General features: G+C 37.0%; 1 protein-coding gene and 1 pseudogene across 1 annotated transcript in view; both read left to right on the forward strand.

Annotated features, from left to right (window-relative positions):
• COL25A1 (collagen type XXV alpha 1 chain) overlaps positions 1-14,673 on the forward strand; it is a 422,098-nt gene that overhangs the window by 336,894 nt on the left and 70,531 nt on the right. The window contains exons 11-12 of the mRNA XM_023531414.1: positions 14-40; positions 2,065-2,109. Coding sequence (XP_023387182.1) covers positions 14-40; positions 2,065-2,109 — 72 coding nt within the window. The remainder of the gene's footprint in view (positions 1-13; positions 41-2,064; positions 2,110-14,673) is intronic.
• Positions 11,434-11,550, forward strand: LOC111740745 (annotated as a pseudogene).

Raw genomic sequence — 14,673 nt, forward strand, 5'->3', positions numbered from 1 at the left:
TTTTTTTTTTTAGGGTCCTCTGGGGCCTCCAGGACAAAAGGTAGCGTATAAACAATATCGTAAAAGTAATTATGCTCCCATGGCCTAATGGCTAAGCATGAGCAGTGAATGTCATTAGCTACTGTAAACCATGCTGAACCAGTCTGGGTTGTGTAGTCTGCTTTCTAAAAATACAATCATATAATATGAGCTATTAGATTTCTAATTGACTCCATTATAGAAAATCCAATGAATCCAGAGCAGACTCTTTTTAAGCTGTCTGCCAAACATGTAGGTTATTGAATTTTTAATTCAAATATTGGTAAATCTGACAAAACTTAGAATGTGAAGGGTCATACGACATTGCAAATTGAATACATGGCCTCGCTCAAATATTTGATTGCCAAATGATCGTGGAACTGACCAGAACAGAGTACATACTTGTTGCTTGGTAACTATATTCGAGTGGCCCACCAGTGTCTTTCTTTGCTGAGGTAATCTGAAAAGTGACTTCCTGATTGTCATTTAACATTATCCAGAGTCATCAGAACTGATCATTATATTCTGATAGGCTCTAAAACTTCTAAAATTACATCAATAGTGCAGTAATAAATATATCAATAACAGGTAGATGGCCCTTTGCCAACAAAATATCACTAAATCCCCATTCCTCATTACACCTCCCACCCCACCAGGTGGGGGAAAGGATATTTAACCTGCAGAAAACTAAAGAAAACAATTGCATTACAACAGGTGGGAAAGTGATTATCTTTATCTTTGGAATCCATCAAAGATAGAGACTTTTTATCCCCAAGCATTGGGCATGTGACATCTGTTGAAACATAATCCTACAAACCAAATAAAAGCCAATGAGTTGTGAGACAATTTGTGTATAGGAACACTTTGTCCTTCCAGTAATGTCTCTATTAAGCATAGTGTGAAATTGTAAAGCTACTCTAATCCACATGCAACCAGGATAAAATTACTGCCTCAGGTTTTGGGAAGCCCTCTAATGACCCACTCAGTTCAATCACTGAAAGCACTAAGGAACTTGCCATCTCCATTTATTTTGCCTATAGTGACTGTATTTTTAATAGACCTTATTTTTTAGAGCAATTTTCGGTTTATAACTTCTTTAAAATTTTTCCCCATTATTATTCAGAAATTTAATATCATGCATCTACTGAGAAAAAGCTATTTTCTAGTGCTAGGCAAAGAATAAGCATATTTTCTTTAAAAATAGTTTCTCCAGAGCCTAAGAGGGAGGTAGTGTATGGAGGGAAATAACATCACCATTTAAAAACATTTGTTGATGTTACTCTGTCCAGTTAAATGTCATAGATTTCCACAGGTAATAATTAGCTTTCTTATTCTCAGTTCACCCCACCTATGTCCAATCATTGGTATTCACCCCAGTGTACATGTGCGTATGTGTTAAGGGCATGTGCGCACACACACACACACACCCCTAATATTTTATATTCAGAAGTTGTATTATTCTTCGTCAGTGTTTAAGAATTGTAACATCTTTTCTAGTCTACTTTGCAAGACATATTCACACTCATGCAGCTTAAAAGAACTTTCTAAAAGTTGGGAGTGGGGGAGAAATGCTGCAAATACAACAGATTTGAGTTTACAACATGGGTCCCTTATTTTACTAATTGTTGAACAAGTGATTGTTATTTTAATTACCTTTTTTATGGTATTTAAACTCATGAAATTTAAGAGTTACTGCTATTGCCAGGCTTTTTCCAGATGGAACTGTTTATTTCCTAAAAGCACCCAAATTTAGAGCCATGTGGCCTTGTGCTAGCCATGGGTCTCAATTTATAATGTAACTTTATTTAAAATCAAATTACAGTTAAGTGAACATTTAGAAATGGTTAAATTTAACTCCATAGTTTCTGGGAAAAGTTGATGCTTATTATCCTATGTTTGAACACAGTAGATAAGAGCTGAAAAACATAGCCTCCCAGATATGTTTTAGCAAAGTAAAGTTATGGCTGACATAACTAATGCAATATAAGCCGAGAATTGAAATATTTGTGAGTATGATATCGATTTAATTTAGTTATGTCTCCTTAGGGTTCTATTGGAGCACCTGGAATTCCAGGGATGAATGGGCAAAAGGTGAGTTCTATAATATAGTATTTTTGATTATTTGGAGACATTAAAATCGCAAAAGTATTCCAGTCAGTGATGTTAGTAATAAGTTATGTGCTTATAAAAACTCTACACATACTTTTGTAATATAGGGAAATTATGGTGCAAATGATCAAATTAGTTTAATTTTTAAAGGTGCATTAGTCAGAAATCCTTAGAAAATTTTTTATTTTGATAAGTTATGTAAGAGATACAACTATATCTTTCTCATAAATATATGTGGAGTAGGGAAAATGCTATTTAACATATATCGTGATAAACAAAATGCACTCTAGCTTATTCTTGTCATGGCAAAAGCAATATGTATTATTTTTTTCAACAAAAGTTATTCTTACAGAGGAAATCTATCGGAATCTTCTGAATCCAGAGCAAGCTCCTTTTATTGTTATGCAAAATTGGGAGTTAAATAGACTTCCCAAATCTGGTAGTACATTTTTACTGTGCTGTTAATAATGGGGGGTGGAGAATAAAGTGGGAAAAAAAAAAACCCCTCACATCTCTACATAGAGATATCTATGTACATGTGTACTTTTATCCTGATCACACAGTAGTTGGAAAAAGCATACATCTAGATTCGTCCCACAGGTAAGTGTGGTGTTCTGTGCTCCCCAACTGTCCTGACTGGCTCTTGAATCTGCAACCTCTCCAGAGACCAGGAAAGCTGTGGTAGTAGCTAATAAAACTGCTAGGTGGGCCAGTGAACTAGGAGCCAGGGAGCTGAGCTAGGGACCTTCCTGTCTCCCTCAGAGGTTTAGGGTGGGCTCTGTGAAATCCTGTGACCCACCAGCTTGTCCCAGAGGATTTTAAATCTGTGCACTCTGGATTGAATTCTGAAATCATATGGAGCCCCACCCTCACAGACAGAATAAACTTCCTCATGACCTTCTTCATCTTATCCGTCTTTTCTTCTCTTATTTAATAAGACACAAACAAGCACAGTAAAATTTACTGAGTGGCTAAGAGCATGAGATAGTGTGAATTTTGGCAAAGTCTTTGAATTCTCTGGCTTTGGTTTCCTCATCTGTAAAAGGAAGACGATAACAATTTCTACTTAATAAGGTCAAGGTGAGGATTAAATGAATCAATAGACGAAAAGCCCTATGACAGTGTTTGATGTTACTATTAAACTTTCCCTCCATTTCATTTTAGTGAAATTCTGGAAATTTGATCGATCTACATCTTAAAAGAAGTCCTCTGTTTCCAGAATTACTCAATTCCCAAGTGAAATTAACGTTCTCAGCCAAGGCTCATGGTGTCTTTTAGTCTACCAACCAAACTGCGCACTCACCAGTAGTGAACTGCCCATGCCCCAGCTCTGTTTTCCATTTAGTAAAATGCACATGTTTGTTTCACAAATCCTGATAAAGAGAGAAGATTAACTTTCTGTTTAGAACATTGCAGATCACGGAGGGAAACATAAGCTCAAATTTGAAAACGTATTCCTTTGAAGATGATTTTGAAAATTACATAACTCAGGGTAATATTTAGAAAGGACAAAATATGAATATAGCATAAACATTTTTAACATTGGTGACAAACAAAATTTGTACACCTAAGGTCAGTGTTTTCCTTTTTCTTCTTCGTTTCTTTTTTTCAACTTTGAGACAGTAATGAAAATTTATAGAAACCTTTAACCTGAAACAAAACAACTTTGAAACTATCACATATATGCTTATGAAGACTGAATATTTTTTACTTTTACAAAGGAAATATGCAATTTCCTTAGCAAGAGAAAGGAATGTGACATTTTCTTGTCCTAGTCACCAAGTTTAAATTATATTTCAAGGAAATAGACAGTTAATATTTGCAGTTTTATGTCTTGTTATACATCTTTGTGGCATTTTAAATTGTGTTCTGCAAAACAGGAGAAGCTAAATGACTTCACACTTTTATGAAAGTATGAACAAAATTTAGTTTAAATTTGTTTTTCCTACTCCATAGAACTTAACTTAAAGCTTTGTGTGTGGAATGTCTGTTAATCTAGTCATGATGTAGCATTTGTAATATTTGGTATATCATCTTTTGGAAAATAAAGTACAAAAAATGAGTCCCCTTCCCTGAAATAGCAGATCATTTAGACAGTAAAAACAAAGTTGGAAGTAGAGTAATAGTTCTATACTTAAAGCATATGCAATAATTCTCAGATCTCTAGAATTTGTTTTTCTATGAAGAAAGCTTACAATGACATAATTTTTAAAGGTAACTCAGTGTACTTAAACTGTTTTAAAAAAACATTTTTTCCACATTACAATTTTACTTTTTCTAAAGACATACATTTAATACTTAGAAAATAGTTTTCAGACAGTAGTCAAGGAAGAATATAATTTCTAAGCCATCAGAAATATGGCAGATAACAACTAGAAAATAAAACTACTTTTCTCCTATAAAAGATAAAGAAAAGTAAACTACTTTAAGAAATATTTTGTTTTTTTCCTACTAGAACATTTTCCATCTATTCAGATTAACAAAATTGGTCATTGGCTTTGGCCAATAAACATAGTGATGACTTTTTTTTTTACACTTTACATTTTTTTACTACTTTTCTTTACATTTTAGTCACCTTGATTGCTAATCTGAGCATTTCTTATTTTCATAATGGTTTTTCAGTTCTTCATATCATATTAGGAAAAAAGACTCGAATAAGCAGTAACATGGCATTAAACTCTAATCTATCTCTTTCTAGTATCACAGTCTACAATGGGCTACTAAGTACCCTTCTGTGAAAAGCAGAAGGCTGAGTAGGACAGAGGAAACGCATGGACTCTGCAGTCAGAGAGAGAATGCTTCATGTCCCTGTCCTCTACTGGGAAAGTTATTTACCATTTCTAAGACTCGAGTGGAAGATATGAATTGAGACTTTGCAGTATTAACTAGATAACATCTTAAAGTGAACATAATGTAACAGATGCTCAATAAATGTTATCAAGTATTTATGGTAGTATTACTACACTTAAGCAGTTTTAGCAAATGAGCCCTAGGCTTACAGTTACTCTCAAGTAGGGAGTAGAAGCCGGTTGACTTCATGACAAAGAGAGAAATGAATATGCAAAATTATACATAAACAAATATAGAGGACAGTCTGGTGACGGCCAGAGGGAGGGGAGTTGGGGAGCTGGGAGAATGGGGTGAAAGGTTAAAGAAGTACGAATTAGTGGTTGATAGATGGTCAGGGGGATAGGGAGCACGGCATAGGGAATGCGGTCAGCACTAATGTAATGGTGAGGTGGAGGGCCAGGGGAGAGAAAGAGCACTTAGGGGGATCATTTTATAAACTATTTAAATGTCTAACCGATGCACTGTATACTTGAAACTAACAAAATAAAATTAAAAAAAAAAGCTGAATAAAACGTTTAATATACAAAATATAAATATGTAATATATAAATATAAAATGTTTCTCTGTCCCTTGGCTCTCCACCCACCTCATGCCCATACCAGGTGGTGGGGATGTAAGCACTGCAGGTAGTGGAAAGAGAGAGACATGTCTCGGATTATCTGAAGGCTCAGCCACCAACCAGCAGGGGGTGATGTAGAGGCACTGCCCTGGACTGGGGATGCTCTGTGCTCTTCCACCTCACGTGCAGCCTTTGAAAGGCCTTTTTCCTCTTTGGGTCAAGTGGCTTCCTTTGTACAGTGAATTCTTCTGAGGCCCCAGAGAGACGGTGCTATACTAATTTATTTCTAAGTCCCTAAGTGAAACTGTGCATCTACAAAAAGTCTTCCATATCTAATTTCCAATTCAACCAGCTTCTAGCATTCTCTGTTCCCAGTTCTGAACGCTGTTGTTTTCATAATTTGAATTTATTTCTAAATTAAATTTCTAACTGCTGAAGCAGTTAGGGCAGATTTAATGCTGTCTTACCTAAAATTATAAAGTGCTGCCCTCTTCTTATCTGGCTAACTGTATTGAACACAAAAATTTTTGTAATTCTCATGAATAGATCTTGTTGGAAAATATATAATTAACATTTTTTGTGCTCCATGATTCATTCTCTCTCGTGCTCTCGCTCTCGCTCTCTCTCTCTCTCTCTCTCTCTCTCTCTCTCCCCTTCCTCTCTCTCTCTCTCTCTCTCTCTCTCTCTCTCTCTCTCTCTCTCTCATGTCTATCTGGAATTTGTCAATTAAATCCTAATTCTCAAATATACTGGAGAAGTATTGGCTTTTAAAAAAATCTGTAGTAGGTTTTCTTTAAAAAACTGAAGCACCCTTTGACAAAATAAATGAATATCACATATAGAGAGAGGGAAGGAGGGTGAGAGAGTCAGAATTTTTTAAATTTCAACCCTTAATAGGTGTTATTATAACCCTATCTTTTTCTACTCTTGCCACATTTTCACATTAATTGGCATCTATAAGAATAACTCATGATAATGGCAGTTTATTTGAATGGCAATCAATGCCCAGCCCTGTGTCAATGCCATAGAAGAGGAGGTCTGGGGAGAGGAATAGGATACATTAGAAGTCTAATTTGTGAATCTCTTAGTTCACATCCTTGTCTCTTCATTACTATGAAAATAATGTTAAAGATTTTCAGGATTGAAAACAAATTATTTTGTCTAAACAAGCCAGAATTTTTCTGAGACCCTAGAGTCATGGAGATTGTTTCCAAAGCAAGAGATAAATATCAGTTGATCTTGTTTCATGTATTTTTTAAGTGTTTTCTAAAATTTATTTTTAAGACTTTGAAATATAATATAAATAAAAAATTGCTATTAGTGTATTATCTATGAATCTATCCTAGATAACTATGTGATGTTTAAGTCACATTAAATTTTAATTAGTTTATAGTTATGGTATTTAGAGTTCTTTTTTATCTCTTATTCACGGGTCTTACAGTTTTCACTGACATTCATCTTCACAGCATACTTCTAATGGCATTTTTATTGTAAGTATATTCAGAGAGCAGATAAATTGAAGCTCTCAGACTTCCAAAGGTCAAGCTATTTATTCAAGTCTGTACAGTGGGCTCTGCAATGAACTCACTTGTTATTCTTGATTTACGTACTATAACCACTAAATACACTCTTCTTTGGCTACCTTGACTCTGTCATTAAACAGTCTGAATTAAATTTCTGAAAGATTTGAATGTGTTACAGTTCTGTTTGATTTCTGGTTAGTTAGCTTGAAATTTTCCTGCAGTTGAATTTGCCCAGTGATCTATTACCCAACATATTTTGGTTTTAAACTTTAAGTAAAGATGTTTAGAGTAAATGAAGTGATTCCAGATTAATTAATAGTTCAGGAAAAGTATCTTACAGCAATTTGGTACTTTTGTAGGCTAAAGTTGAGAATTAACTTATTTTTATTAATTTTTCTATTTTTTTAAATTTAGTGATTGTGTACATTAGAATATTAAGAATACACGACTTTTTTTCTCTAGTAACTATGTATAATGATAGAATGCATTCTTTTGTTTTAAAGAAACATTATCATTTTCATCTATTACGGGATATTCAGATCATCAAATCACTTCATCCTTGAGTGTGATTTACACGTTTTGAGGCATTTTTATATACAAGTTTAATCTTAAAGAGACTTTTCACTCAATTTTGCTTAAGTGGGATAAACGACATTTCTATTCTTTATGTAATTTAAGTTCTTTTAGAGAGTAAAAAAAAAATTAGTTGAAAGAGGCAATTTAATACTGACTTGAAATAAAACAATGATAGTAAGATTTTTTAAAACCATTTTCTTCCTGACTTTATTTAGCCATGTTACTATAAAATTGATACCAATTATTCTACTAAATGAAAATATTGGGAGAAGGGAGAATAAAAAATTGTGGGAATGGGATGGATGGAATAAGGAGGATGAGAGGAAGGGAAGCAGCTCACAGCTTGTTCATAAAACAGACAACAAAGCAAATGTGTCTGAATGGATTATAACATTGAGTCCACTTATTTTCCATTTTAATTGAAAAGACACTATATATTATAGAAGGGATCACAAAAATACTGACTTACTAGATCTGATTAAATTTCATACGTAATTTTCAGAAGCTTTTTAAAAAACTTCCCTTAAACGTGTCCGTTGATTCACTTATCAATTTCTTCAATCATCCATTTAGTCCTAACTACTAAGTGCCAGGCACCATCTGAGCACTGGCAGTAAGATGTCTCTGCCCTTATGGAAGTTCCAGCCTCATTGGATGAATATTTATACTAAAACTAATGAATTACAGTGCGGTTGGGTACTGTGGAGGAGAAGCACAAGGCAGCCTGGCCTTGAGCAAAGCGTCAAGGAATGCTTTTATGAAGAGGAGACATTAGGGGAGACGTAAAAGATGAACAGGATTTGACAAGGGGAAGAGAAATTATCACTGTGTCACAAATTAAATTAAATTACAAATTACAAATTAAATTCCAGACAACCTTGGTCTTAGAATTCTGTTTCTAAAACACCATGTTACCAATCTCTAGAGGGGTTTTGTATTCATCACAGACTACCTTTTCTCCAAGTTTCTGACCATTTAAATATTAAGTCAATATAAGCCACAAATCCTGTTTAGATCTGACCTCTAAACAATACTCTTGATTTTGAAATTTGTATTAAAAATCAGGCTGCCATGAAATAACTTATTGTGACAATCATAAAAAATTACCCAGGTCCATCCATTTGATACTCGGCCGTATTGCCAAGGGGACAGTAACCATTATCCAACTGTGAAACAGCATCTGTTAATCAGGGATTAATTTATGAGGACTTAAATTTCTTTCAAGATACTCTGTCTTCTCTGCCCAATGAAGAGGATAATCATACTGCACTTATTTGCATCAGTCACCATCCTAATTGTTTGTATGTGAATTAGCTCACTCACTCCTCACAGCAGTTCTATGAGGTGGCCACAGTATTACCTCCGTTTTATTAGTGAGGAAACTGAAGCACAGGAAGGACAACTGCTTTGCCCAGGGTCACTCAGGTATTTGTGGTAGAGCTCAGCTTCAAAGTCAGGCAGTCGGCCCCCGGACTTAAGAGTGAGGATTTTAAATTAAGAATGTCCCAGCTCTGCTCTTCAGTATGTGTATGACCTTGGACAAGTTATTTACCTTCTCTGAGCCATCGTGTCTTCATTTGTCAAATGAAGATTATAGTATTTACCTCAAAGTTTAATCAGAAAAAATAAAGGAATTAATCAATGTAACTGTTTTTTCAAATATGTTATTATATAAGACATTAATAACTCCATGACTCAGAAACCTAGAGGTGTGTAAGTGTATGTTAATAAGAACGGTTATCTCTTTCTACTTTTCTTCACTGATTTTTAGAATTTTTCCAGCTGGACATAACCATTTAACATTTCCATTAATAATTAGGCACATTGTCTTCCCAGGAGAAAAGAATAACTTATCATTCAAGCTATATGTAGATTTATTATTAAGAACCATACATCAGAAAAGGAGAAATTAGCAGGTTTTTTAACTTAAACATCGATATATTATCAAAGGTGTGTTATGTTACAAATCATAGAAATCTTAACATGAGCAGTTTTTAAAATGAAAGTGTTTATTGGCCACGGGACTTGAAAGTCCAGCACAAGTGCAGACTTGGCTTCTGACAACTAAATCTCATCACTAAGAATGCAGGTTCTTTCCTCTCTTCACCCTGTCTCCACGTAGCCACCTTCATCCCAGGTCCTGCTTTCTTGGTTCTTTGGCGGCTGCCAGTCACTCCTGGGGCTTCATATTTTCCTGTCTACCTCCAGAAAGTGAGTGAGTGTCTCCCCAAACAAACATTTTGGGCCCCTTTGTAACTGAACACACATGGGCCGCAGCCTCTCCCTCACTCCTTGCTAAGGGAAGGTCAGGTACCGATTAGCTACTGCCACTGTCATTTCTTTGCTACCAGCCCCAGTTGCAATAAATACTCACTGTCTAATTTAGAAGAGATTCGTATGACACAGGGAGCTGAACTGCTGTGTTGTATGTGGCTTATCCCACGTCTAGTGAACGCTTCCACGTCATATAACCCCCTTCATCTAGTTCGACATTTTGGTTGCCTGAAACATATCTTCCCTCTTAATCTTTTTTTCCCCCATAAAAGTATGCACAGAGAACAATTTTTTTTTTTGTATGCAAAAAGAGTACCCTTTGTGACACCATGCTCTCTGGCTGGTTTTTGCTCACTTTTGCACTTTTCATGACTTATTTAGAAAGGAAATACTGGGTAGTGTTTCCCTTAGACCCGGGCAAGCGGTATTCTTCGTCTAGCCTCCCTTGTTCCTCTGGTGCTGTGACCCTCCCCACAGGGTGAGGAGCCCACAAAGCCAAGGACACATGCCTAACTTGAAGCCCAGTCTCCCTACTTCTAGATCGTATTTCAGGTACCCAGGACACAAGAGTGTCTGCCTCGCTGTCCTGAGTTTGCTTCCAGTGCCTGTACTGGCCTCGTCTCCAGGTCCCTATTCCCAAGGATGGACCACAAAGCTGGGATGTGTGCCCCTAAACTTGTGGGAAGCCTTGGAGCAGCTATGCTGGGAATCTGTGGGCAGAGCTTGCAGGCTGTGGTGTTCACGCACAACCCCCAAAGCTCTTCTTGGGGAACAGTAGAACTGGGGCTGGGAAGAAGAGGGGACATTAGCATTGTGTAGTAGAGTGGGAGTCATCCACATGTATTCCAGCCCAGACCTTCAAATACCCTTAGGGGTATACTCGAGGCAGAAAATTCTTCTCATTTGTGTAAATTTCACCCAAATAAACTTAGCTATTTTCTGTAACCCCTAAATTCTTAGCTATTTCTTTGCATTTGAATTTCTTTGTTCAAATTATTTTTTGTACATTTCTGTCTATGTTAACAGTACAGAAAACTAAAATAAGTACTGACAAGCAGACTTATTTCTGAAATAGTCCATACAGTAATACTGATATAACTATCATATTTTCTTATTTTACATTTTTAGACTTTTGTACTTTTTTTAGAAGAGCATAATGAAGGCTTGACTACTAAGTTTAGTTATTTAATCAGTTTAAGACCCATTTAAGTATGTTATCTGAAATGGAATATTTTTATTAAGTTCTTGGCTAATAGACCTGTCTACTTTTCTATGTTCACATTACCAGTGTGAGAAAGAGATTCTGATTTTAGGGAGGCAGTTTGCTGATTAGAGAAACAAGACAAAGCCACCTACAGAGATGACAGAGCTCTGAGGCATAACCAGACCTAACCACCCAGGCTAAGTGGTTTCTGGTTTTTCTTTCGCCGTGTTGCAAAGCCTTCTCTGCCTCCAGGAAAGAAACAGAAAAAGAATTAGGGATTAAGTATGCAAGTAGAAGCTTCTTCAAAACAACTGAATTGTATCTATGGCCATGCCACCCTGAATGTGCCTGATCCCATCTGATCTCGGAAGCTAAGTAGAGTCGGGCCTGGCTAGTACTCGGATGGGAGACCCTAGGAAGACCAGGTGCTATAGGCTGCCAAAAAACCCCAAAAGACTGAATTGTTCCACATAAGAAAGAGCGAAGCTGATTTCCCAGGATGGTCTGGGAAGGAGGGAAAGAGGAAGAAAGGTGAGATGGGAAGGGGAGAAAGGAGAAGCCTGGGAGATGAAGAAAGGCTGCATGCTCTGTGATGTGATGTGACACCTTCTCAGAACACCAGGTCTTCAGTCCTGAACTCACAAAAGACCTGGGCAGAGTGGGATCCTTGAGGCAGAGGGTAAAGAACTGACTGACGCATTTGAATTGGTTTGGTCCTGTGTCCCAGGACCAGAAGTGGAAAACATGACACCAGACTGGAGGCCTCCTGAAGCCACTTCCCTATCTTACGCTAAAATTAAAGAGAAAAGAAACATAACAAAAATGAATGAGGGGTTTTTGTTTGTTTGGTTGGTTGTTTTTTTTTTTTTTTTGACCCAAATTGCTTCAATAGAAGGAACACAATAGAAGGTGGGGAATTGGAAGACCTAGGTTCTCTCACATCTGCTTCTTTTCATTTATTTACCTCTGGAGAAGTTACTTCCCTCTCTGAATGTGTTTCTTAATCTGGTAGGAATGACTAGCTTGGTTTCCTTTGACTAAAATATTTCACTATTTTGTGAGTGCTTCTACTTAGAAAAAAGCAGGTGTTAGCATGAGTTCATGAGGCAAATGGTGACACCTAGGTAAATTCTGAAAGGGCCTTTTGGGAACTTTAGATAACGTGATAATTTATCTAACCAGCATTGCCCTGGCTACTGCTCATGCTTCACCTGAGGCACATGGAGTGAGGGAAGGAGCAGATGGAAGAGGAGAGATGACCAAATAGATAGAAAAATTTATAATGAGCCAGTCTCCGTACCCCAGGCAGAATTATTGGAACCATTGGTCCTTCTAGGCAGCCACGCTTGTCCTGCCAGAGTCCCGGGGCGAGGCCGAGGAGCTTTCCTGGGAAGATCATCCCGGGCATCCCACCCTCATAGGACTTCTCCCCACACTCACTCCCACCCTTTACTCTTACTTAATGCTCTTCCTCTCTTCTTCAATCCTAACATCTCAGATGGACCTGTGTGACTTGGAGGTGTCACTGCTGGGTTAGCATCTCTCGCATCTTTTTTCTGGGTCCTGCTGTGGCTGAGAGCCACCTCTTCCCACCACAGTTATAGGTCTTTTCCAGTTTCCCAGTAGAGAAAGATCTGTAAGGGCTTCACATCTTCATGTGGGTTTAATGAATTTGCTTCTCCTACATTCACCCATTCCTTCAACATGTATGTCCTAAACAATTATTATGCGTATGAAACAGTTTCTAGGCACTATGGAAAGAATAGTGAACAAAATAGACAAAATTTCTATTCTAGTGGTACTGGGGGGGATAGAGTCACCAAATAAAATATAGAGTGCCCAATTAAATTCAAAATTCAGATAAACAACCCATAATTTTTAATATGCCTATGTTCCATTTAATATTAAATTATTTGTTTATCTGAAATTCAAATTTAACTGGGTGTCTTATATTTTTATTTCCCAAATATAGCAATCCTAATGGGGGAAACAAACAAACAAAAAGAAACAAAAATTATGCCTTTGGTGGTAATTGGTGCATAGAGAAAATAAAGGCAATGGGCATAGGGAATGCTGGCAGTGGTGGGGATGTCTCCCTGTAAATAAGGAGACATTTGAGCCAAGGCTGAAGGAGGGGAGAGAGTAAATCCATGGGTATATGAAGGAAGGTGGTCCATATCGAGAAACCCAAGTGCAAAGGCCCTGGGCAGGCTCCTGGTTAGCATCTTGAAGTGAAGAGGTCAGTGTAGCTGGAGTGAGTAAGATGGAGGCAGCAGAAGGGGTTGTCAGAAGCAGCAGGGCCAGACCACGTAAGCACCCTTGCAAAGATTTTGGTTGTTATTCTGAGTGCAGTGGGGCAATCTTGGAGAGAACTGAGCAAAGGAGCTATATGCCTGACTTGTTTTTAGGAAAATGCTGGGGGCAGATGGGTGGCAAGGAGATGAATTAGGAGATCACTAGAGGCCGACTGCATAGGCTGCACATGTGCCACCTCACTCACAAGGCCCTGCTTTCTCTGACCCCTCTGCTCTGAGCTTTCCTGTGCACTCGACCCCACACACACTGCCCTGTCTCAGCCAAGTTCTGTGGTAGGTTTTAACTCTGCACACAGTGGAGCCTTCCTTTTGAAGTCTTGCTGTACGTTGAGTTGCTTGATATTGAAGGTGCTCCTTCTCTGCTTTTAAAGGCTTTTGGTTCATCACAGCTCTGAATGAAGCATTACATAGTTTTTAATCAATGGCATTTAATAGAAATGTAATACAAGCCCCAAATACAAGCTACATATATAAATTTGAATTTTGTAGGAACCGCATTAAAAAAGTAAAAAGATTTTATTTAACCCAGTGTATCTAAAACTGTCATTTTAGCATCATTAAATTACTATTTCAAGATTAATACTATTCCATTATTAATGAGATATTTTACATTCTTTTCTTTTCTTACTAAATCTTCAAAATTGTATTTTACACTTACATCCCGAAACTGTCCACATTTCTAGTTCTCAATAGCCACATGTGGTTAGTGGTACTGTATTGGACAACAGAGGTTTAAACTCCACTCATTTGCAAGATTTAGACCATATCACAGTCTTTATGGCATGAGAACAGTGGATCTGCAGCTCTAGACTGAAAGAGAAGTGAGAACATTGTCCAGGGAACAAATTGGGTCAAATGATGCAGGGTCAAGAACATTTTCCATGTAAATTCTAAACATATTGGTGCTAGACATCTGAGAAATAATGTGTATATCCAATGATGGGTAAATTACCAATTTTATGTTTATTCATTTTATTTGCTGCATGTAGGAATCTTAACTTGGACTACTCTAATTTCAGTTTGGCTCAATTTTTGGGTTTTGATTCCAACTTGTCTTTCTACTTTGTACTGTTTAGTACCAGGTCGTACATTTCTAAATGTGTTTTGACTATAACGTCACCAAAGATTTTGCTTCTTATTGAATGCGATGATTGACAATCTCCAGTATATAACGGGAATGTGTTTTAGATTTCAAATATGTATAGATAATGTATACAGAAGAAACTTCCCAAGGATGAGTAGATC

The sequence above is a fragment of the Pteropus vampyrus genome, unplaced genomic scaffold (genome assembly GCF_000151845.1).
Source record: "Pteropus vampyrus isolate Shadow unplaced genomic scaffold, Pvam_2.0 Scaffold67, whole genome shotgun sequence".
Taxonomy (NCBI): domain Eukaryota; kingdom Metazoa; phylum Chordata; class Mammalia; order Chiroptera; family Pteropodidae; genus Pteropus; species Pteropus vampyrus.